Raw genomic sequence first — 25381 nt, 5'->3', positions numbered from 1 at the left:
CGTCTACTAGAAGTTGCAGATACATAACAAGCTTCTACATCAGACAGACAAACAACAGGGGGGGGGGGGACACTGAAGCCAAATTTTTTCTTTTGTGATTCAGATAGAGCATGCAATTTTAGGCAACTTTCTAATCTACTCATTATCACTTTCTCTTCATTCTCTTGCCATCTGTTTGAAAAAGACATCTAAGCTTTTTTTTATTAGTTCAGACCTCTGGACAGCACTTTTTTTATTGGTGGATGAATTTATCCACCTATGAGCAAGAACAACCCAGGTTGTTCACCAAAAATGGTCCGGCATCTAAACTTACATTTTTCAAATAAAGATACCAAGAGAATAAAGAACATTTGATAATAGGAATAAATTAGAAAGAAAGAATTAGAAGGGACTGATTGGCTAAACTGCAAGTCTGTCAAAAGAACTGAAATAAAGGGGAAGTTTGCAGAGGCTTAGATACAAGATAATCAGAGGTTAAAAGTATATTATTATAACTGTTGGTTATGCAAAACTGGGGAATGGGTAATAAAGGGATTAGCTATCTTTTAAAACAATACAAATTCTGGTGTAGACTGTCTCTAAGTCCTTCAAGTCCAAAATTCTGGTGTAGACTGTCTCTAAGTCCTTCAAGGCCAAAATTGTATGGAATCCTCCATCCTCTACTGGAAGTACATAGGATAGAGTAAAAACCCACTTCCTCTCTCAGATTTCTGAATGGAGACTATAGCTCCCATGCCAAGGATGTCTTCCACACAACGAAGGAGCACCTTCTGACGGGATCCTCCGGCACCCTTGATGGAACGAAACAATCCCTAGGACGACGGGACTTAAAACCAAACTTGTAGCCCTGATGAATGATATCCAACACCTAAGGGTCCCAGACTGACCGTGCCCAGCTCATCTCCCTTTCAGAATCAAGACTCTCCATATGTCTAATGGACTCAGGACGATCCTCCAAACCGCCCTGTCCAAAAACATCGCTAGGAGACTCTCTGGATGCTCTATGAGAGGTAGGCTGCTGCGTGTTCGCACACTTCTCCACCAGTTTGTCAGTTGGACTGTCTACTGGAAACCACACTGTCAACTCCAGCCTGAGCTGCTGAAAGCCTGACCAATTAAGGCACTGCTTCCAATAGGGTAAGATAAGGGGTCACACTCAGAAACCTGACCCCCAGCTATGACAGACAGCACCCACAGGGCTTGTCTAGCCAAATCCACAAAATCAGAGATTCTCGGGTTGATGAACAATGTACAGGATAACTTTCCTTAACGTAATCATTAGCTAACACCAAAAAGTTGACCTGGATCTCCTCTAGGGACATCACCCTAATACTCTTCACTGTCAAATTAGACAAGGATTTAGCAGCTTCCAAGACTGCAGTAATGCCCAGACCAAGCTTAAACAAAGCACCAGCTTGAAAGGACAACGCCCCGAGATATTCCTCTAAGCCCCCAGAAAAGTAGACATAGTAACCTTAAACTACCCGAGGTTAGCTGAAGAGTACCCTGAGCTAACAATGGAAGGAACACTGTTCCACTCATCTGTGTGCTCTCTAGAACAGGAACCACATTCCCTTCTTTTCTCTAGAAATTATCTCATCAATAATAGATAAAACAGGTAAAACATCCAGGTTTCTCTGCCTAGAGCCAGGCCCCGAACCCGTACTCGAAAAATCTCGTTCTCCAGACAACAAAGTCACTTGAACCTCTAGAGTAAACAGAACCCTGTCCAGAAGAGTCTAACTGCTTAACATCAAATCTAGACATCCCCTCCACAGAGACTCACCTGCTGGAGTATCACTGGAAACAAAGTCTGTCTCAAACACAACTGAAGGATCTCCTTTAGAAGACCTCCCAGAGTTGACAGCCGTGGGTATTCTCTCTTCACCCAGGATGCCAATCGGAGAGGAGAATACCCTCTCGCCTGAGTGAAAGTCCGATTTAGCCACTACTGAACACCTCTGCGACAACCGCCCGTATACAGGCCATAAGGTCATCAAACCGACTCACCCCAGCCGGATTGGAGTCATTCTCTACACCAAGTCCTGGAGTAACTGTAACCTCCTATGTTGACTGTGAAAAAAAGGTATATACCCCTTAAAGAAGGGCTATAGAGTCCCAGTAGGGCCCATTTACAGACGATGAACCCGGGGCCTCAGTCTGAACACCTGGGACTCGTGGGTATGATCTCAGAACATGAGAGATCAAAGGAGCAGAGCTGTCACCAGGCTCAAAGAAACTTTGTGAAAAAACAAACATTTATCATCAACTACGTCCCCCAAAGGAGGATCCATCCGACTCCTTGGAGTCTGTCATACTCAAAACAGATATATTGTGAACAGTACAGAGGGATATGCAGTTCCACGCACACAACTGTCCCATTGAAAAGTCCCGTTCAGGGTGTCTGATCCCCTGCAGACTAGCCTAGTCACGTTACCACCTCTCTTCCACTGAACTATTGGGCAGTGTAATTGGAGCGGAAATGGCGCGAAAGAATGCCATCTACGGTGAGGGGCGATGTTGACACCCACCCTCTAAGGCCTGTATCAGATTAAAGTCTTCTCCATGAAATAACAAAAAAAAAAAAAAAAAAAAATAAAAAAAAAAAAGATTGCGGTGATCCATACCACAAACTTCAGGTGACATCGGGTATATCCTAGACAGGATGGTAGACTCGGGATAAACCAGGCCACCAAACGGTATGAGCACCGAGCCGCGGCAGTCTAATGGTCCTAAAAAGGACCATATAAGTATCTACACTTGTCCGCAACCTGCATATCATTGTATCAATGTCAAAGCACTGCAGATGTACTATCCCCAGCTCTCCAGAGCTAAAACATGATAAACTTTATGATAGAGCACCTCTCTGCCTACCTCCACGAGATGAGACTAAGAACTACTGGAGGGTAGGGGAAGTGGGAGGGATATTTATATAGTCTTGTTTGGGGCGTCTTTGCCTCCTTGTTGCCAGGTAAAGTATTTCCCATAGGTTATGAATGTCATGGTGGACTCTCACTGCCAACAGAAGGAAAGAATTTATCAGGTAAGCATAAATTATGTTTTCTTTCAAATGGCTGTGAGAGTCCACAAATTCATCATAACCTATGGGAAATCAATACCCAAGCTGTGGAGTCCACGAAAATTTAGGAAGGGAAAGCAGTCCTAAGAACTAGGAACCACCTCTTGAAGAAGCCTTCTCCCAAATTATGCCTCTGCTTAAGCAAAAACATTGAATCTGTAAAATGTTGTCAAAGCATGCAAAAGAGGACCAATGAGCTGCCTTACATATATGTTCGACTGAAGTCTCATTCTTGAAGACCCATGAAGAAGACACCACACGGGTAGAATGTGCCGTAATTCGGGATGGAGGCTGCTGGCTTGTCTCCATATATGACAAGTGAATCAAACTACTGAGCCAGAAAGAGAGTAAAAGCAGTGGCCTTCTGTCCCTTGCGCTTACCAGAATGCAGGATAATAAAGGCAGATGATTGAAGAAAACTTCAAAGCTCTAACATCCAGATTATGCAAATCTCTCCTTAGGAGGGGGATTGGGACAAAGACGGAAAAACTATTTCTTGATTAATATTGTGAGTTGAAACAACCTTAGGTAAAAAAAAAAAACTGTTCTCAGTACAGCCTTATCCAAATGAAACACTAGAAAATGTGTTACATCGAAGGGCAAATACAAAAGATAGTGACAGCATAGCAAATTTATTGTTTAAAACAACAGGGTAACCACTGTCCCTTTCTCAAGCTGATGGCTGTGACTTGCAAGCATACCTGTGTGCTGGACTTTATCTTTGTTACATCGAAGGGCACACAGTTACGACACCCTTCAGGCAGAAGAAATAGCCAACAGGAATAACACCTTCCAGGTAAGCAACTTAATATCAATAGAATGCATAGGCTCAAACTGAGCCTGTTGAACTAAATTAAGGCTCCATAGGGGAGCAACACAGATTTGAAACCAGGTATTATTCTAGCAAAGAGCTTGAAAAATTGACTGAACACAAGGCAAACGAGCTAACTTTTTATGTAACAAAACAGACAAAACAGTAATCTGACCTTTAAAGAGAACTAGGCAACAGGCACTTCTCTAAACCATCCTGTAAAAAAACTGAAGAAAGCGCAGAATCTTTACCTTGTGCCAAGGAAAACCACGATCCACTAACCAAGACAGATAAACCTTCCATACCTTGTGGCAAATACGTAATGGTAATGGGCTTCCTAGCCTGAATCAGAGTATCAATCACTACCCCAGAGATTCCTTTCTGGAACAAAACTAAGCGTTCAATTTCCATGCAGTCAGCCTTAGAGAATCTAAATTTTGATAGAAAAACAGACCCTGAGCTACAAGGTTCAGCCTCGGAGGTAACCGCCAAGGAGCAGATGACATTCTCACTAGATCAGCATACCAAGTCCTGTGTGGTCACACAGGAGCTAAAAGAATCGTTGAGGTTTCCTCCTGTTTGGATTGAGCCATTACTCAAGGAAGCAGAACATTTGGAGGAAAAAAGATACACTAGATTGAAATGCCAAGGAACTTCTGAAGCGGCCACTAACTCCGCCTGAGGATCTCTCAATCGTGACCTGTATCTTGGAAGTTTAGCATTGAGACTGGCACCTTCACCTGTGGGTGATCTTGCAAAACATCTTCTGGCCTAGAGACCATTCCCCTGAATGCAGAGTGTCTGCTCAGAAAACAAGCTTTGCAATTGTCTATGCCTGGAATGTGAATAGCTGATATTTGGCACTAATGCATCTCTGCCCACTGCAGGATATGAGACACCTCTCTCATCGCCAGAGAACTCTCTGTTCTGTCCTGGTTTTTCACATAAGCCACCGTAGTGATCTTGTCGGACTGAAATAGAATAAAACGGACAGAATGCAACTGGGGCCATGACTGAAGAGAATTGAAGATGGTCCTTAATTCCAGAATGTTGATTGGCAGAACCACTTGCTCTGGACGTCGGGTACTCTGGGCTCTCCAGGAACCCCAGACAGCACCCAAGCCTGTTAAAACTTACATCTGTTGTTAGGATCTCCCAGGATGGATGTAGGAAACACATACCTTGAAGAAAAGTTTCCTGATACAGACACCAGGACAGAGACTCTGTCACTGGATCAAGAGCTATTATCAGAGACAGATCCAAGTGATCTCCATTCCACTGACTGAGCATACATAGCGTCCGAGGCTGCCACCATAAGGCCCACTACCTCCATGCATTGGGCCACAGAAGGCAGAGTAGTAGATTAGAGGAGACAGGCAAACTGCAGCTTCTCCATGCATTGATCTGTGAGATAGATATGCATGTTGGTAGAATCTAAGATTATCCCCAGAAAGTTCACTCTTGGGTTGGGAGTGCACGGAACTCTTTTCCAGGTTTAGCTTCCATCCATGAGTCTGAAGATACCAAATTTACTGCGCTCTGTGAGATGTTTCTAAATGTAAATATGGTGCCTGAACCAAGATGTCGTCCAAGTATGGCGCCACAGCAATCCCCTGTAGTCTAACTACAGCAAGAGCAGCCCCTAGAACCATTATAAAGATTCAGGGAGCCGTAGCTAGACGAAATGGAAATTCTACAAACTTAGTGCTTGTCCAGAAAGATTTAGGTATTGGTAGTGATCTCAGTGAATAGGGAAGTGACGGTAGGCATTTTTCAAATCTATGGTGGTCATGAACTGACCATCCTGCATGAGAGGAAAAATGGACCCGATGGTCTCCATTTTGAAAGAAGGCACCATTAAGAATTTGTTGAGGCACTTCATTCTTCCCTAAACGGAAGGGAACCTTTCGTCTCATTTTAGATCTGAAGAGGTTTGAAAAGAACCCTCTTCCTCTCTCTGCCTGAGGCACTGGGACAACAACTCCCATAGATGATAGATCTTCTACACAGCATAGGAAAGCAGACCTTTTTTCCGGCTTTCGAGATCCTTGATAGAAGAAACCTACCCCTTGGAAGGCAAGATCGGAAGCCTATCTTGTAACCCTAAGATATGATGTATAGAACCCAGGGGTCCTTGACAGAGTGAGCCCAAGCTTCCTGAAACTGAGATAATCTGCCCCCTACTTGACCTGATAAAAGGTCAGGGCCGACCCCTTCATGCTAATTTGTTTTCTTGGGTCGAATATTTGGGATGTTGCTCTTGCTCCACACCGGGTTAGGTTTCCAGGTACTCCTTGGAACTTCAGACTTGGCTGTGGAATTGCTCCTCTGTCTTGTTCTGACTAAAGGGCAGGAATTGTCCCATAGAACATCCTTTAGATTTCTTGTCCTGGGATAGAAAGGCTCCCTCATCACCAGTGACAGCTGAAATTATAGAATCCAGGCCGGGCCCGAGTAAAGTCTTCCTCTTAAAGGCCTGAGATAGGAGCCTAGACTTGGAAACCATGTCTGAGTACAGCAAAACCAGGGTTCTTTGTATTGAGGGCGAATGATTTGTATAAGCGCATACCAAATAAAAGGAATTTTCCATTTTAAGGCCTGAATGCGGTCTTCAATATCTTCAAAAGGAGGAGATTCCACCAAAATTAGTTCAGAAAAGGCATGTCACCAAAATGTGGCCACCCCAGCCATCACTACAATACCTACAGCAGGCTGGAAGATCAATCTTACTCGAAGAAAAACCTCTTAGGTATCCCTCTATTTTCCTATCCATAGGATCCTTAAAAGATGTACTATCCTCAAGGGAAATAGTAGTGCATTTCGTTAGAGTGGAAATGGCACCATCCACCTTAGGAACAGTATTCCACACCTCCAGATGGCTCTCTGGTACTGGAAACATCTTCTTAAAGCTTGGAGAAGGAGAGAAGCGAACAGCAGGTCTCTTCCCACTCCTTGGATAAAAATTCATATACCAATGAAGGCACTGGTAACACCTCAGGTGTCTAACTTAGGTTTAAACATATCCAACTTGTGTACCTGTTTTTCTTCTGATGGTTTAGACTCCGGTACACCCAGTGTAGATAATACTTCCTTAAAGGGACACTTTACTCAAAATTACACTTTCATGATTCAGATAGAGCATGAAATTTTAAACAATTTTCCAATATACTTCCATTAACTAAATGTGCAGTCTTTTATATTTACACTTTTTGATTAATCAGCTCCTACTGAGCATGTGCAAGAATTCCCAGAATATACGTATATGCATTTGTGGTTGGCTGATGGCTGTCACATGATACAGGAGTGGAAACAGACATAACTGATATCTGTCAGCTAAAAATATGAATATATGAAAAGGCGGCTTGGGTGGAAATGGCACCTAAAAAAGGGGTCCGCTACGTAAGCACTGGCTCCGATCATCATGAGACACTCCCCTTAGAGCCGCTCTAAGGCAAGGTGAAGTATTTACCATAATTTACAATGAATTTGTGAACTCTCACTGCCATTAGAAAGAAGGAAGAAAAAAAAAAAACATAAGATGGGATTTATCGAAGATCAAAGTCTTACATACTTGTGTTTTTTTGAGGATTTCCTTGGCTTTTCAGTTTTCTCTGGTGACCTCTCCCTGGAGCGACTGGTATCTCTTGAATCCCCAGAGTCTTTAGAGTGGTCACGCTTGGAATCTCTGTCCTTGTGTTTTTTGCGGCGTTCAATATCTTGCCGCAGGTCAGACGGTTCGTCTCTATATTTTGCATCTCCCTGTTACAACAGAGAAAGCAGTGTTATTTTCACTTTTAAATACTTCCACAAAATACCACAGGAAGTAGAATGGAAAGTTATATCCATATGTACACAATAAAGGGATTTGAAACCCAAATTTTTTCTTCATGATTCAGATAGAGCATGCCAATTTAAGCAACTTTCTAATTTACTCCTATTATCAATTTTTCTTTTTTCTCTTGGTGTCTTTGAGAAGCAGGAATGTAAAGCTTAGGAGCCGGCCCATTATTGGTTCAGCACCAGGGTAGCACTTGCAGATTGGTGGCTAAATATAGCCACCAATCAGCAAGCTCTACCCAGGTGCTGAATAAAAAAATGGGTTGGCCCCTAAGCTTACATTACTGCTTTTTCAAAAAAAGATATCAAGAGAACAAAGAAGAAATAAGAGGAGTAAATTAGAAAGTTGCTTAAAATTACAGGCTCTATCAGAATCATGAAAAAAAAAAAAAAAAACATAATTTATGCTTACCTGATAAATTCCTTTCTTCTGTAGTGTGATCAGTCCACGGGTCATCATTACTTCTGGGATATTACTCCTCCCCAACAGGAAGTGCAAGAGGATTCACCCAGCAGAGATGCATATAGCTCCTCCCCTCTACGTCACCCCCAGTCATTCGACCAAGGACCAACGAGAAAGGAAAAGCCAAGGGTGAAGTGGTGACTGGAGTATAAATTAAAAAATATTTACCTGCCTTAAAAACAGGGCGGGCCGTGGACTGATCACACTACAGAAGAAAGGAATTTATCAGGTAAGCATAAATTATGTTTTCTTCTGTTAAGTGTGATCAGTCCACGGGTCATCATTACTTCTGGGATACCAATACCAAAGCAAAAGTACACGGATGACGGGAGGGATAGGCAGGCTCTTTATACAGAAGGAACCACTGCCTGAAGAACCTTTCTCCCAAAAATAGCCTCCGATGAAGCAAAAGTGTCAAATTTGTAAAATTTGGAAAAAGTATGAAGCGAAGACCAAGTTGCAGCCTTGCAAATCTGTTCAACAGAGGCCTCATTCTTGAAGGCCCAAGTGGAAGCCACAGCTCTAGTAGAATGAGCTGTAATTCTTTCAGGAGGCTGCTGTCCAGCAGTCTCATAAGCTAAACGAATTATGCTACGAAGCCAAAAAGAAAGAGAGGTAGCGGAAGCTTTTTGACCTCTCCTCTGCCCAGAGTAAATGACAAACAGAGAAGACGTTTGTCGAAATTCCTTAGTTGCCTGTAAGTAAAATTTTAGAGCACGGACTACATCCAGGTTGTGCAGTAGACGTTCCTTCTTTGAAGAAGGATTTGGGCATAAAGAAGGAACAACAATCTCTTGATTGATATTCCTGTTAGTAACTACCTTAGGTAAGAACCCAGGTTTAGTACGCAGGACTACCTTATCCGAATGAAAAATCAAATAAGGAGAATCACAATGTAAGGCTGATAATTCAGAGACTCTTCGAGCCGAGGAAATAGCCATTAAAAATAGAACTTTCCAAGATAACAACTTTATATCAATGGAATGAAGGGGTTCAAACGGAACGCCCTGTAAAACATTAAGAACAAGGTTTAAACTCCATGGTGGAGCAACAGTTTTAAACACAGGCTTAATCCTGGCCAAAGCCTGACAAAAAGCCTGGACGTCAGGAACTTCTGACAGACGTTTGTGTAACAGAATGGACAGAGCTGAGATCTGTCCCTTTAATGAACTAGCAGATAAACCCTTTTCTAAACCTTCTTGTAGAAAAGACAATATCCTAGGAATCCTAACCTTACTCCAAGAGTAACCTTTGGATTCACACCAATATAGGTATTTACGCCATATCTTATGGTAAATCTTTCTGGTAACAGGTTTCCTAGCCTGTATTAAGGTATCAATAACTGACTCAGAAAACCCACGTCTTGATAAAATCAAGCGTTCAATTTCCAAGCAGTCAGCTTCAGAGAAGTTAGATTTTGATGTTTGAAGGGACCCTGTATCAGAAGGTCCTGTTTCAGAGGTAGAGACCAAGGTGGACAGGATGACATGTCCACCAGGTCTGCATACCAAGTCCTGCGTGGCCACGCAGGTGGTATTAGAATCACTGATGCTCTCTCTTGTTTGATTCTGGCAATCAATCGAGGAAGCAACGGGAAGGGTGGAAACACGTAAGCCATCCTGAAGTCCCAAGGTGCTGTCAGAGCATCTATCAGGACTGCTCCTGGATCCCTGGATCTGGACCCGTAACGAGGAAGCTTGGCGTTCTGTCGAGACGCCATGAGATCTATCTCTGGTTTGCCCCAACGTCGAAGTATTTAGGCAAAGACCTCCGGATGAAGTTCCCACTCCCCCGGATGAAAAGTCTGACGACTTAAGAAAACCGCCTCCCAGTTCTCCACTCCCGGGATGTGGATTGCTGACAGGTGGCAAGAGTGAGACTCTGCCCAGCGAATTATCTTTGATACTTCCATCATAGCTAGGGAGCTTCTTGTCCCTCCCTGATGGTTGATGTAAGCTACAGTCGTGATGTTGTCCGACTGAAACCTGATGAACCCCCGAGTTGTCAACTGGGGCCAAGCCAGGAGGGCATTGAGAACTGCTCTCAATTCCAGAATGTTTATTGGCAGGAGACTCTCCTCCTGACTCCATTGTCCCTGAGACTTCAGAGAATTCCAGACGGCACCCCAACCTAGAAGGCTGGCGTCTGTTGTTACAATTGTCCAGTCTGGTCTGCTGAATGGCATCCCCCTGGACAGATGTGGCCGAGAAAGCCACCATAGAAGAGAATTTCTGGTCTCTTGATCCAGATTCAGAGAAGGGGATAAGTCTGAGTAATCCCCATTCCACTGACTTAGCATGCACAGTTGCAGTGGTCTGAGGTGTAAGCGTGCAAAGGGTACTATGTCCATTGCCGCTACCATTAAGCCGATTACCTCCATGCATTGAGCCACTGACGGGTATTGAATGGAATGAAGGGTGCGGCAAGCACTTTGAAGTCTTGTTAGCCTGTCCTCTGTCAGGTAAATCTTCATTTCTACAGAATCTATAAGAGTCCCCAGGAAGGGAACTCTTGTGAGTGGAACGAGTGAACTTTTCTTTTCGTTCACCTTCCATCCATGTGACCTTAGAAATGCCAGCACTAACTCTGTATGAGACTTGGCAGTTTGAAAGCTTGAAGCTTGTATCAGAATGTCGTCTAGGTATGGAGCTACCGAGATTCCCCGCGGTCTTAGTACCGCCAGAAGAGCACCCAGAACCTTTGTGAAGATTCTTGGAGCTGTAGCCAATCCGAATGGAAGAGCCACAAACTGGTAATGCCTGTCTAGGAAGGCAAACCTTAGGTACCGATAATGATCTTTGTGAATCGGTATGTGAAGGTAAGCATCTTTTAAATCTACAGTGGTCATGTACTGACCCTCTTGGATCATAGGTAAAATTGTCCGAATAGTCTCCATCTTGAACGATGGAACTCTTAGGAATTTGTTTAGGATCTTTAAGTCCAGGATTGGTCTGAAAGTTCCCTCTTTTTTGGGAACCACAAACAGATTTGAGTAAAACCCCTGTCCCTGTTCCGATCGTGGAACTGGATGGATTACTCCCATTAACAAGAGCTCTTGTACGCAGCGTAGAAACGCCTCTTTCTTTGTCTGGATTGTTGACAATCTTGACAGATGAAATCTCTCTCTTGGAGGAGAGTATTCGAAGTCCAGAAGGTATCCCTGAGATATTATCTCTAGTGCCCAGGGATCCTGAACATCTCTTGCCCAAGCCTGGGCGAAGAGAGAAAGTCTGCCCCCCACTAGATCCGATCCCGGATCGGGGGCCCTCAATTCATGCTGTTTTAGGGGCAGCAGCAGGTTTCCTAGTCTGCTTGCCCTTGTTCCAGGACTGGTTAGGTTTCCAGCCTTGTCTGTAGCGAGCAACAGCTCCTTCCTGTTTTGGTGCAGAGGAAGTTGATGCTGCTCCTGCTTTGAAATTACGAAAGGAACGAAAATTAGACTGTCTAGTCTTGGCTTTGGCTTTGTCCTGAGGCAGGGCATGGCCTTTACCTCCTGTAATGTCAGCGATAATCTCTTTCAACCCGGGCCCGAATAAGGTCTGCCCTTTGAAAGGTATATTAAGCAATTTAGACTTAGAAGTAACATCAGCTGACCAGGATTTTAGCCACAGCGCCCTGCGTGCCTGAATGGCGAATCCTGAATTCTTCGCCGTAAGTTTAGTAAGATGTACTACGGCCTCCGAAATGAATGAATTAGCTAGTTTAAGGACTCTAAGCCTGTCCGTAATGTCGTCCAGAGTAGCTGAACCAATGTTCTCTTCCAGAGACTCAATCCAGAATGCCGCTGCAGCCGTGATCGGCGCAATGCATGCAAGGGGTTGCAATATAAAACCTTGTTGAACAAACATTTTCTTAAGGTAACCCTCTAATTTTTTATCCATTGGATCTGAAAAAGCACAGCTATCCTCCACCGGGATAGTGGTACGCTTAGCTAAGGTAGAAACTGCTCCCTCCACCTTAGGGACCGTTTGCCATAAGTCCCTTGTGGTGGCGTCTATTGGAAACATTTTTCTAAATATCGGAGGGGGTGAGAACGGCACACCGGGTCTATCCCACTCCTTAGTAACAATTTCAGTAAGTCTCTTAGGTATAGGAAAAACCTCAGTACTCGTCGGTACCGCAAAATATTTATCCAACCTACACATTTTCTCTGGTATTGCAACTGTGTTACAATCATTCAGAGCCGCTAACACCTCCCCTAGTAATACACGGAGGTTTTCCAGTTTAAATTTAAAATTTGAAATATCTGAATCCAGTCTGTTTGGATCAGAACCGTCACCCACAGAATGAAGTTCTCCGTCCTCATGTTCTGCCACCTGTGACGCAGTGTCTGACATGGCCCTAATATTATCAGCGCACTCTGTTCTCACCCCAGAGTGATCACGCTTACCTCTTAGTTCTGGTAATTTAGCCAAAACCTCAGTCATAACAGTAGCCATATCCTGTAATGTGATTTGTAATGGCCGCCCAGATGTACTCGGCGCTACAATATCACGCACCTCCCTCTGAGCGGGAGATGTAGGTACTGACACGTGAGGCGAGTTAGTCGGCATAACTCTCCCCTCGTTGTTTGGTGAAATTTGTTCAATTTGTACAGATTGACTTATTTAAAGTAGCATCAATACAGTTAGTACATAAATTTCTATTGGGCTCCACTTTGGCATTGCAACAAATGACACAGGTATCATCCTCTGAATCAGACATGTTTAACACACTAGCAAATAAACTTGCAACTTGGAAATACAATTCAATTAGAATAATATTAAAACGTACTGTGCCTTTAAGAAGCACAGAAGATCTATGACAGTTGAAAATTAATAAATTGAAACAGTTATAGCCTCAATCCTTGTAAATAACACAACTTTAGCAAAGGTTTAATCCCATTAGCAAAGATAACAAATTCTGAAAGCAGGAAACAAATTACAGAATAAACGTTTTTTATCTCAGTCAAACTATAATTCTCACAGCTCTGCTGAGAGAAATTACCTCCCTCAAAATAAGTTTTGAAGACCCCTGAGCTCTGTAGAGATGAACCGGATCATGCAGGGAATACAATGAGTTGCTGACTGAAATATTTGATGCGTAGTAAAAGCGCCAAAAAACGTCCCCTCCCCCTCACACACAGCAGTGAGGGAGAACAGAAACTGTCAGAAAACAGATTAAGCAACTGCCAAGTGGAAAAATAGTGCCCAAACATTTATTCACTCAGTACCTCAGTAAATGAAAACGATTTTACATTCCAGCAAAAACGTTAAACATAATCTCTAGTTATTAAACAGCTTTATGTATTTCTTACAGTGTAATTCTAGTGAAGTACCATTCCCCAGAATACTGAAGTGTAAAGTATACATACATGACATTATATCGGTATGGCAGGATTTTCTCATCAATTCCATTGTCAGAAAATAAAAACTGCTACATACCTCTATGCAGATTCATCTGCCCGCTGTCCCCTGATCTGAAGTTTACCTCTCCTCAGATGGCCGAGAAACAGCAATATGATCTTAACTACTCCGGCTAAAATCATAACAAAAACTCTGGTAGATTCTTCTTCAAACTCTGCCAGAGAGATAATAACACACTCCGGTGCTATTTTAAAATAACAAACTTTTGATTGAAGATATAAAACTAAGTATAATCACCATAGTCCTCTCACACATCCTATCTAGTCGTTGGGTGCAAGAGAATGACTGGGGGTGACGTAGAGGGGAGGAGCTAGATGCAGCTCTGCTGGGTGAATCCTCTTGCACTTCCTGTTGGGGAGGAGTAATATCCCAGAAGTAATGATGACCCGTGGACTGATCACACTTAACAGAAGAAAAAAAGGTTTAATATGCCTTGTTTCCAATATGCTGAATAGGTTTTGTACAAAAGATAAGCAGAGAATAACTATTTTAGACAACTTCTTACTAATCTAAGTAGTATTCTCTATAACTGGAGTGTCTATAGCATTATTACTTCTTAGAGTGAGTAGAATATATCAGAAACTTGATGGTTTTATAAAACAAAACAAAAAAGACACCTGTTTATAATTTTAGAAAATGCCATCTACCTGGGTATTGTACCAAAGCCTGTAAGTTTTTTTTTCTTCTACATATTGAAAAATGTACATGGAAAGCCAAGTTGCTGTTTGCCTCTTTAGTTTAACAGAAGCTTCACAAAGCCACAGACTAAAAACGATGGTGCCTTCTCCCCACTCACATAACAATGGTACTGTATAAATAATTACAATTTTCCACTAGAACTAAACATAAAAAGAATAGGTCCTCATATGCCAAAACAAAACCAGGAGGATAGCACACTGTTTGTCAAGTGACCCCCAATGCTCTGTACTTCAAATGTACAAGTTTAAAACCACACAAGCTAAGTAGCCAGACAAAATGTATTGCATCTCTAGACAACTGCATTGAGCTGTTGTGAACACAACATGTGCATAGCTGAGACAACCCTTAGCTTTCATCCCACTTGAAGATGTAAGCAACTTTATCACAGAACAATGTACACTTATCTGATGATAGATGCAAGCAACAAATATCATGGAGATAAAAAGGCCACTGCTCTAATGAAAACCATATATATATATATATTTAAATTAAAACAAAAACAAAACTAGTCAAATCCCAGATGATGTTTTGGGCAAAAAAGTTTATATTTTGTAGTTATACAGTTGCAAGAATAAGTTTGTGAACCCTTAGGAATTACTTGGATTTGTGCATTGATTATTATTATAAAATGTGGTCTGATATTCCTCTGTGTCACATTTATAGACAAAAACAATCTGACAAAAACTAGTAAGTTTTACTTTTCAACTTTTTTTTATTGAAGATATTGAGCAATCATTCAGTGTTGGCTGGAAAAAGTCAACCCTTGAATTTTGTAACTCATGGACCTCCTTTAGCAGCATCAAACTCCACCAAATGTTTTCTCTTGCAGCTTAGAATACTTACACATTGAGTATGAATTTTGAAGCATACCTACCTACAAATCAGTTTTAGTTCATCAATATTTATGGGTTGTCTTGATTACACAGCCCTATAGACAGACATATATATATATACGTATACACACTCAGCTTTTGGGTACACTTGCTATATAAATTAACCTCTACTCTCTAAATTTTCTAGAGAGCTCAAAATGTATAGATTTAAAAGAACACTAAATACACTTCATGCACCTCTGTCTAATTATGGGTGCCACCCTTATGGAAGTTAGGTTACACTGCAGGTATCTGAAGGAGAGTGCAAAGTACATCAGCACTGGAATGTAATGAAAGGCAAATTTCAAAATGGTGGCAGATATGACTAGAGGGAAGTTGGGAATATCCTCAATAACTTGATACCTAAAAAGACTAATCATAAAATACAAAATGAAACAATTGTGTTTTCATGTTTAAAAGTTGACGCATCTCTCCCTTGTGATGCATTACAGTATATATTTAAAACAACTCTTCCCCATTCAACATATGAACCAACATTAAAAGCATCGAGATCCAGCTGCATATTAATTGGTTCTAAAACATATGTTTACAAATCAGGTCTGAAAACATGCTATTTGCTGAATTGGAGCATGATATGGGCAATGTACCTATTGGTGTGAATATGGACAGCAAGTAACTTAGCAGCAATGAGCTGTTGGCTTGAGATATAAAAAGGGAAAATATTTACAATTATCTTTGGCAAAAACAATACCACCACATTTTGAAGACATGCAACTGGTTGTAAACACAATGAGTCTGGTATACAATACAGTGGGATACTTACAAGTAGACCACACACAAAAAAGTGTTGCTCATCACTGTAGATTTTGGTTCCAAAAGTCCTCTGTCTCTCAATTTCAACCACATAAGACCTTGGAGTGATTTCATTTTACATATTCTAAACCACTTCAAAGGTTGTTGATATACTGTTTTATTAAAAATTGTTTAACACTTTGCAGTTCAATTTTTTTTTTTTTAGAAATATTGCACATCCTTAAAAGAAAAACACAGACTTAAGTAGAGAGCAAGATAAGCATAATTTAAAGAAAACACCCACTAATTCAGTTATTTTTATTTCTTGAATTTACTTGAATTATATGCAACACATGTACATACCTTCTGGCTGGATTCTTTTGTATGTTTTGGTTCTTCATGCAAAAATCCATGTTTTCTAAAAGCACTGGGAGAAATATCTATTCTCCTGCAGAGAAGAGCACAGTAAAAGAAAGAAAATATAAATGATAAAATAAAACTATAATGAAATTACAGCTGTGCACAAATGCATATAAACACTCAACTTTTAAAAGGGATGTGGGAAGGGAAAGTTTCTTTCCACGTAGAATATACAAAAATAAAATGTTAAATTAAAATTATACTTCCTGAACCTTCCATATCTTGGCTAATGCTTGTATGCAGGAACAACCCATGAAGATGGGCCCTTTAAGAGGGGACTTAACAGAAAATCCAAAGTCTGATACCCATCCTTTAAACGGTTTTAAAGACTCCTCTTTCTACCACTAACTTTACTCAGTAGACAAGACAGGGAGGCAAGCTTTGCTAGAAACAGTACATGATGTAAGACACTATTAAAGGTCTTCTTTTCGCAGAGTATACCAGAATAAAGATTTGTCATTTTAAATACTTTCAGAAATGTGGTAAAAAAAGACAAAGTTTAGGTAGGTTATTAAATAGTTTTATCAAAAGTTGTCAGAAAGTAATACAATATGATACATTACATTATACATTTTTACAACCACAATTGGGAAAAAAAATGATAATCAGGTGTCACTAACATTTGTGGACAGAATAATGTGATATATTAGAGGCAATTGTGGCTTTAACTTTAAAATGTCTGCAAGGGCACCTGGTACACTGATCAACAAGGAACACCCAGAAATGGTAATATAAAATGTTTGATTATGTGTAGTTTAAGAAAATAAAAGAAATTGCAATGATCTGTATTTATTTTGAAAAGCCTAACTAAACATATTTGTCCCAAATTGGTTCCAGCAGAGATGATTAGATAAATAAAAATATTTTGTTTTGGACTTATTAAAATGCGATTTTAAGCAACTTTCTAATTTACTCCTATTATCAATGTTTCTTCGTTCTCTTGCCATCTTTATTTAAAAAGCAGGAATGTAAATCTTAGGAGCAGGCCCATTTTAGATTCAACACTCTGGATAGAGATTGCTTATTGGTGACTACATACAGCCAACCAATAAGCAAATGTAACCCAGGTTCTGAACCAAAAATGGGCCGGCTCCTAATCTTTACATTCCTGCTTTCTAAATAAAGATACCAAGAGAACAAAGAAACATTTAAATTGAAAGCTCTAACTGAATCATTAAAGAAAAACTTTGGATTTAGTATCCCTTTAAGTCATGTTTGGCTCCTCTTAATAAGGAAAGTGGTGGGTGGAATTTGCCTACTGAAAAACAATTGAAGCAAACATGGCGATAATGCATTTACCAAATGCAGGGCACCAAAAGTAGTAGAGAAAATTAGATAGCATTAGCACTTTTACCAATACTACAACTCATATCAAAAAACTTGTAAAACAATGGGGGAACAGAATCCATAAAACTGACTTCTGCCTCTTTTTAACATTTATCGTTTACCATCAATGTGATATATAGAAGTCACATGAATAAAGTAAATATTGTTGATCTTAAAATTAGAAACAGGACCCTTTGTATGTTTATTTTACATTCAATCCCATGCGTTATGTTTCAATTATAAACCTGCTTTTCCCATTATGAACCAGTATCAATGCATTATAATAGATGGTTAATGCATATCTGGCATCTATTAGCTGATATAAAATGTGATAGATCAGTAAATTAAAATGAATATATATATGTTGCATTAGTGACTATAGTGAGTGAATGAGGGTAGTTAACTACCCCAATTGATATTATCCAATACTAGAAATGTCCAATGTGCAAAAAAGCATAGTATACGATAACTAAGGTGTGGTGCGTGTGTACTCATTAAATATTGGTTGTAGCAAGGACTATCTAGCTGCGACTGGCTATGCTCTAATTAGATGCGACTTATTCTTGATTAGTTTACTTTATTCTCCAATTCATATTTTGAAAGTGTATTTTCCAACCTTGTTTCAGCACCTAATGCCAAGGTATCTGGTTATTGGCCAGGAAAATAGTCCGGACTGAGGTTCGTAAGGTTGTAAGACTTCATATACTGTGCATATTATCTTTGTTTTTATGTACCACATAAAATGTATGCTTACCAGATAAATTCCTTTCCTTCCGGATAGGGGGAGTCCACGGCTTCATGCCTTACTGTTGGGAAATACACCACCTAGCCACCAGGAGGCGGCAAAGACACCCAGCCAAAGGCTTAAATATCCCTCCCACTTCCTCATTACCCCAGTCATTCTGCCGAGGGAACAAGGAAAAGTAGGAGAAACATTAGGGTATAAATGGTGCCAGAAGATAAAAAAAAATAGGGGACTGCCCATAGACCAGAAAAAACATGCGGAGGCCGTGGACTCTCCCTATACAGAAGGAAAGTAATTTATCTGGTAAGCATAAATTATGTTTTCCTTCCTAAGATAGGGAGAGTCCACAGCTTCATTCCTTACTGTTGGGAAAACTATGCCCAAGCTCCAGAGGACACAAATAACGGGAGGGAACAAAAAGGAAGAGGCGGACCCTATTCTGAGGGCACCACAGCCTGCAAAACTTTTCTCCTGAAAGCCGCTTCAGCCGAAGCAAAAACATCAAACTTGTAAAATTTTGAAAAACGTATGTAAGGAGGACCAGGTAGCCGCCTTACAAACCTGATCCAAAGAGGCCTCGTTCTTAAAGGCCCAAGAGGAAGCCACTGCTCTAGTGGAATGAGCCGTTATCCTCTCAGGAGGACGATGTCTCGCCGTCTCGTAAGCTAAGCGGATGACACTCCTTAACAAAAAGATAGGGAAGTCAAAGTAGCCTTCTGCCCCTTACGCTTCCCCAAATAGACAACAAACAGAGGAAGATTGTGCAATAAAAAAGACAGAGTCAAAATCTGTTCCCTCAGGGAACTAGCAGAAATCCCCTTCTTCAGACCATCCTGGAGAAAAGATAAGATCCTGGCAACCTTAACTCTGTGCCAGGAAAAAACCACGCTCTTCACACCAGAATAAGAAGGTCCTCCACACCTTGTGGTAGATACGCAGAATAACTGGTTTACGAGCTTGAATAAGAGTATCAATGACATTCTCAGAGAAACCTCTCTTGGATAAGACTAAGAGTTCAATCTCCACGCAGTCAGCCTCAGAGAATCTAGATTTTGAAGAGCAAATTGACCTTGTATCAGCAGGTCTCTGCGACAAGGTAACTTCCACGAAGGAGATGAAGACATCCCAAGATCCGCGAACCACGTCCTTCACAGCCACAATGGAGCAAACAGGATTACCGATACCCGCTCCTGCTTGATGCTGGCCACCACTCGAGGAAGAAGCGGTAATGGAGGGAAAAATATGAGTTTGAACCTCCAGGGCACTGCTAGTGCATCGATTAGATCCGCTTGGGGATCCCTCGACCCATACCTGGGTAGCTTGGTATTGAGACGGGACAACATGAGATCCATCTACGGCGTCCCCCACTTGCTGCATATCTCTGCAAACATCTCTGGATGGAGAGACCATTCCCCTGGATGGAAGGATTGCCTGCTGAGAAAATCCGCTTCCCAGTTGTCCACACCAGGAATGTGGATCGCTGACAGCGAACAGCTGTGGTCCTCCACCCACTACAGAATCTGAGATACTTCCTTCATCGCCAGGGAACTTCTCGTCCCCCTCTGATGGTTGATGTAAGCCACTGAGGTTATATTGTCTGATTGAAATCTGATAAACTGGGACAAACCCAGAAGTGGCGAAGCCTTCAAGGCCTTGAAGATTGTCCGTAGTTCCAAAATATTGATCAAGGAGGACGACGAGTCCACAACCCCTGTGCCTTCCTGGCACCCCAAACAGCTCCCCATCTGGTTAGGCTTACGTCCGTAGTCACAATCTCTCAGGATGGTCTTAAGAAGCAAGTCCCTCGGGACAGATGATCTGGACAGAGCCACCAAGAAAACGATTCTCTCGACCGGCTGTCTAATACAATCTGTTGAGACAGATCTAAATGATCGCCATTCCACTGCCTCAGCATGTACAGTTATAAAGGGCTGAGACGGAACCTGGCAAAAGGAATGATGTCCATGCAGGACACCATGAGACCATTCAACTCCATAGACTGAGCCACAGAGGGACTCAAGGAGGTCCGGAGGGCAAGACATGTCGAAGTTAGCTTGCAACGTGTCTAGTCTGTTAGAAATATCCTCATGGATATGGAGTCTATTACAGTACCCAGGAATTCCACCCTGGTACTTAGGATAAGAGAACTCTTTTCCCAAGTTTATCTTCCATCCATGTGATCGAAGATTGAGAAGGTACCCTGAGAATTCTTCTGCAAGACAAAAGGATGGTGCTTGCACCAGAATTTCGTCCAAGTATGGGGCTACTGCAATACCCTGAGTTTTGGCAACGGCTAGAAGAGCCCACAGAACCTTTGTAAAGATTCTTGGAGCAGTAGCTAGGCCAAACGGAAGGGCAATGAACTGGAAGTGCTGGTCCAGAATTGCAAACCTCAGGAACTGAAAGTGTTCCCTGTGAATTGGAACATGAAGGTAAGCATCCTTCAGATCTATATAGTGGTCATAAACTGGCCTTCCTGAATTAAAGGAAGGATGGACCTTATCGTCTCCATCTTGAAGGGACACATGAGAAATGTATGCACTTTAGGTCCAGAATTGGGTGGTAAGTTCCCTCCTTCTTTGGGACAACGAAACGGTTTGAATAAAACCCCAAACCTCTTTCTTCAATAGGCCCTGGGACAACTCCTAAGGAGGATAGATCCTGAATACACCCCTCTTTTCTGGTCTGGTAGACAGATTCCTTCTCTCGAATCTTGGCGGATGAGATTTGAAGCCTTGTATCCCTGAGATACCACCTCCAGGACCCACGGATCCTGTACGTCCTTGAACCAGGCATCTGAAAAAAGAGACAGTCTGCCCCCTACACGATCCGAACCCGGATCGGGGGCAACCCCTTCATGCTCATTTGTTTTCGGCAGACTTCTTATTCTGCTTGAATTTATTCCAGGACTGAGCCAGCTTCAAAGTCCCCTTGGTTGCTCAGGCTTGGAGGATTGTTGTCGTTGGGATTTGTCAGAATAAAAGAAACGGAAATGAGAAGATTGTCGTCCCTTAAACTTGTTCTTATCTTGTGGTAGGAAGGCACCCTTGCCTCCGGTAACTGTAGAAATAATGGAGTCCAGCCTGGACCAAATAAAATCTTTCCCTTGAAGGGAAGAGAAAGGAGTCTAGACTTAGAAGTCATATCGGCAGACTAAGACTTCAACAAGAGCGCCCGGTGGGCTAGGTCCGCAAAGCCAGAGGCCTTTGCATTTAAGACAACAATTTGCGTGTTCGCTTTACAGATAAAAGAATTAGCAATTATCAGAGCTTTAATTCTGTCTAATATCCTCGAGGGGAGACTACCTCAATGAGTTCCAACACATCCGGGAGAGTCCGGGACCGGGAACAACTTTTCAAAAATTGACGAGGGGGAAAAGGAAGAACCAATTCTTTCCCATTCGTTCTTAATGTTCGCCATCTTAACCGGCACAGAAAAAGTCAAAGGAATTTTCTTGTCTTCGTAAACTGGGTCTAATTTAGGTATCATAGATTCTTCAGGCAGTGCGGCCTCTGGAACCTTTAACATAGACGGAACCTCCTTTAATAAAAAATGCATGTGCTCAATTTTAAATCTAAATGACTGTTGCTCTGCAGCAGGAGGGTTAGACGCTAAGGACTACGACCCAGAAAGTTCACCCTCTGAAGCTACAGAGGTTAACTCATCAGTGGATAACTGGGACATAATAGCTAAATCTGATAAATATTTAGATGACTCCGGGTCAGGAGAGCTATGTTTAACCTTTCTCTTGCATTTGTTAGAGCGAGGTAATGCACTGAGGGCCGCAGACACCGCCGTTTGTAACTGTGCGGCAAAGTCCGCAGGAAGAAGTCCCCCTCCGGGTGGAGGATTAGATGTGCTACAGGGAACTGCATGTGGAGTGGATAATGTAGCAAGGGTAGTAATCTCACGGGACTCCGAGTCCTGAGAGGTAGATGGCTCAGAGGGACTAAAAGCCTTAGCAGGCTTGTCTCCCTTAGACTTTATAACGGTGTTAAGGCATGTGGAAAATAATTGAGTGGGCGGGAAAACCACAGACTCCTCACAATATAAACAGGTATGATTTAGTACAGAAGGAGTACCTTCTAACATGTCAGAGTCCTCCATAGCTCAGGTTATACCCACAGAAGGACACAAACATTTTTTTATTATAGAAAACTGCACCTTTATACTCCCAATGGCTGGGCACTCACCACTTCCTAGACCCAGACAGTTAACAGAGGAAACGCTCTCCTCAAGTCTCAGCCAGAATGGAGGAAATGAACATAGACCACACCCGGTCACCTAGAGTGCAAGACAGTACTTCCCCTGCTATTACAAGTACAGCAAGTAATAGGAGCTGTGAAACACTTTAAAAAACGAAAGTAAAATTTTAAAAGTGAAACCTGTTTGGTTACAGCCAAAAACACAGTCTATCAGTCCAGGAAAAAAAATCAAACAAAGCAGCATGTAAATAATTAATAGACTGATTAATTAACCCCAACTGTTCAATAAACCCCCTTCAGAGGATATTAACACTGGATTCTATCAAGGTATAAAGGAGCCACACTGTGACCCTGTTATAGCATTTTATGTGTAATAATTGAAACAATCTTACCTCCAGTATCCATGATGTGGAACAGAACACGGCCTCTCAAGTGTGAGTCTTATAGCAACGCTCCTGACAGACTTGAGTGAGAGAAAGCAGACAGTGAAACTCGTCAACACTGATTGCTTATGAACCGTTAGCAGTAGTCTTGATGGTTTCGCAGAAAAACTTTCCCTGCATTTTCAGACTAACTTTCATTAATACTCTCACTGATAGGTTGACATGACCACTTAAAACTCCAGTCCTATCTCGAAGGGCAGATACCCTTTTTTCAGGACTCCTTGAATCTTCTGACACTTCTCTGCCACCTCCTAATGTGACGAAAGGCAAAAAATGACTGGGGTAATGAGGAAGTGGGAGGGATATTTAAACCTTTGGCTAGGGTGTCTTTGCCTCCTCCTGGTGGCCAGGTGTTGTATTTCCCAACAGTAAGGAATGAAGCCGTGGACTCTCCCTATCTTAGGAAGGAAATGAATCATATCAGCACAATAAAAGAACGAATATTAGAGTCCTAAGAAATACTAAGAAAATATGTATTTTACATAGGACAACATATGTCGCAACGGACATTAGCAGAAAAACTCACTAGGAGAAATGATATCATTTACCCATATACATCAAATATGTCAGCATGAAAACATATAAATGTATTAAAATCATTAAGAAAAATGTGTAATTTACATAGGAGAAAACATAAGGCAACAATCCTTAGCAGAAAATGTTCTCAATATGAGAAGAATTATATTCTAGAGCCCATATACCAGAAATATGTAGGCAAGAAATAAACATATTAGAGTCCTAAGATTACCAAGAAAAAACATAATTTATGCTTACCTGATAAATTTATTTCTCTTGTAGTGTAGTCAGTCCACGGGTCATCCATTACTTATGGAATATATCTCTTCCTAACAGGAAGTTGCAAGAGGATCACCCAAGCAGAGCTGCTATATAGCTCCTCCCCTCACATGTCATATTCAGTCATTCAACCAAAACCAGACGAGAAAAGAGAAACCATAGGGTGCAGTGGTGACTGGAGTTTAATTAAAATTTAGATCTGCCTTAAAGACAGGGCGGGCCGTGGACTGACTACACTACAAGAGAAATAAATTTATCAGGTAAGCATAAATTATGTTTTCTCTTGTTAAGTGTAGTCAGTCCACGGGTCATCCATTACTTATGGAATACCAATACCAAAGCTAAAGTACACGGATGAAGGGAGGGACAAGGCAGGAACCTTAAACAGAAGGAACCACTGCCTGAAGCACCTTTCTCCCAAAAATAGCCTCCGAAGAAGCAAAAGTGTCAAATTTGTAAAATTTTGAAAAAGTGTGAAGTGAAGACCAAGTTGCAGCCTTGCAAATCTGTTCAACAGAGGCCTCATTTTTAAAGGCCCAGGTGGAAGCCACAGCTCTAGTAGAATGAGCTGTAATCCTTTCAGGAGGCTGCTGTCCAGCAGTCTCATAGGCTAAACGTATTATGCTACGAAGCCAAAAAGAGAGAGAGGTAGCCGAAGCCTTTTGACCTCTTCTCTGTCCAGAGTAAACGACAAACAGGGAAGAAGTTTGACGAAAATCTTTAGTTGCCTGCAAATAGAACTTCAGGGCATGGACTACGTCCAGATTATGCAAAAGTCGTTCCTTCTTTGAAGAAGGGTTAGGACACAGTGATGGAACAACAATCTCTTGATTGATATTCCTGTTAGTAACTACCTTAGGTAAGAACCCAGGTTTAGTACGCAGAACTACCTTGTCTGAATGAAAAATCAGATAAGGAGAATCACAATGTAAGGCAGATAACTCAGACTCTTCGAGCCGAGGAAATAGCCATCAAAAACAGAACCTTCCAGGATAACAGCTTGATATCAATGGAATGAAGGGGTTCAAATGGAACGCCTTGAAGAACTTTAAGAACTAAGTTTAAGCTCCACGGCGGAGCAACAGTCTTAAACACAGGCTTAATCCTAGCTAAAGCCTGACAAAAAGCCTGAACGTCTGGAACTTCTGCCAGACGTTTGTGTAGAAGAATAGACAGAGCAGAAATCTGTCCCTTTAACGAACTAGCAGATAAGCCCTTTTCTAAACCCTCTTGTAGAAAAGACAATATCCTAGGAATCCTAACCTTATTCCATGAGTAACTCTTGGATTCACACCAATATAAATATTTACGCCATATCTTATGGTAAATTCTTCTGGTAACAGGCTTCCTAGCCTGTATTAAGGTATCAATAACCGACTCCGAGAAGCCACGTTTGATAGAATCAAGCGTTCAATCTCCATGCAGTCAGCCTCAGAGAAATTAGATTTGGATGGTTGAAAGGACCCTTAATTAGAAGGTCCTGTCTCAGAGGCAGAGACCACGGTGGACAGGACGACATGTCCACTAG

At 41.7% G+C, this 25381-nt stretch overlaps 1 protein-coding gene across 6 annotated transcripts in view; it reads right to left on the bottom strand.

The window, feature by feature from the left end:
* THRAP3 (thyroid hormone receptor associated protein 3) overlaps positions 1-25381 on the bottom strand; it is a 342660-nt gene that overhangs the window by 160534 nt on the left and 156745 nt on the right. For all 6 annotated transcript variants that reach the window (XM_053707020.1, XM_053707022.1, XM_053707019.1 and 3 more), the window contains 2 exons: positions 16283-16367; positions 7462-7649 (listed from right to left, as the gene is read on the bottom strand). In XM_053707020.1, coding sequence (XP_053562995.1) covers positions 7462-7649; positions 16283-16367 — 273 coding nt within the window. The remainder of the gene's footprint in view (positions 1-7461; positions 7650-16282; positions 16368-25381) is intronic.

The sequence above is a fragment of the Bombina bombina genome, chromosome 3, assembly GCF_027579735.1.
Source record: "Bombina bombina isolate aBomBom1 chromosome 3, aBomBom1.pri, whole genome shotgun sequence".
Taxonomy (NCBI): Eukaryota; Metazoa; Chordata; class Amphibia; order Anura; family Bombinatoridae; genus Bombina; species Bombina bombina.
Note: the sequence above shows the minus strand (reverse complement) of the source record. Positions and strands in the feature narration are given on the sequence as shown.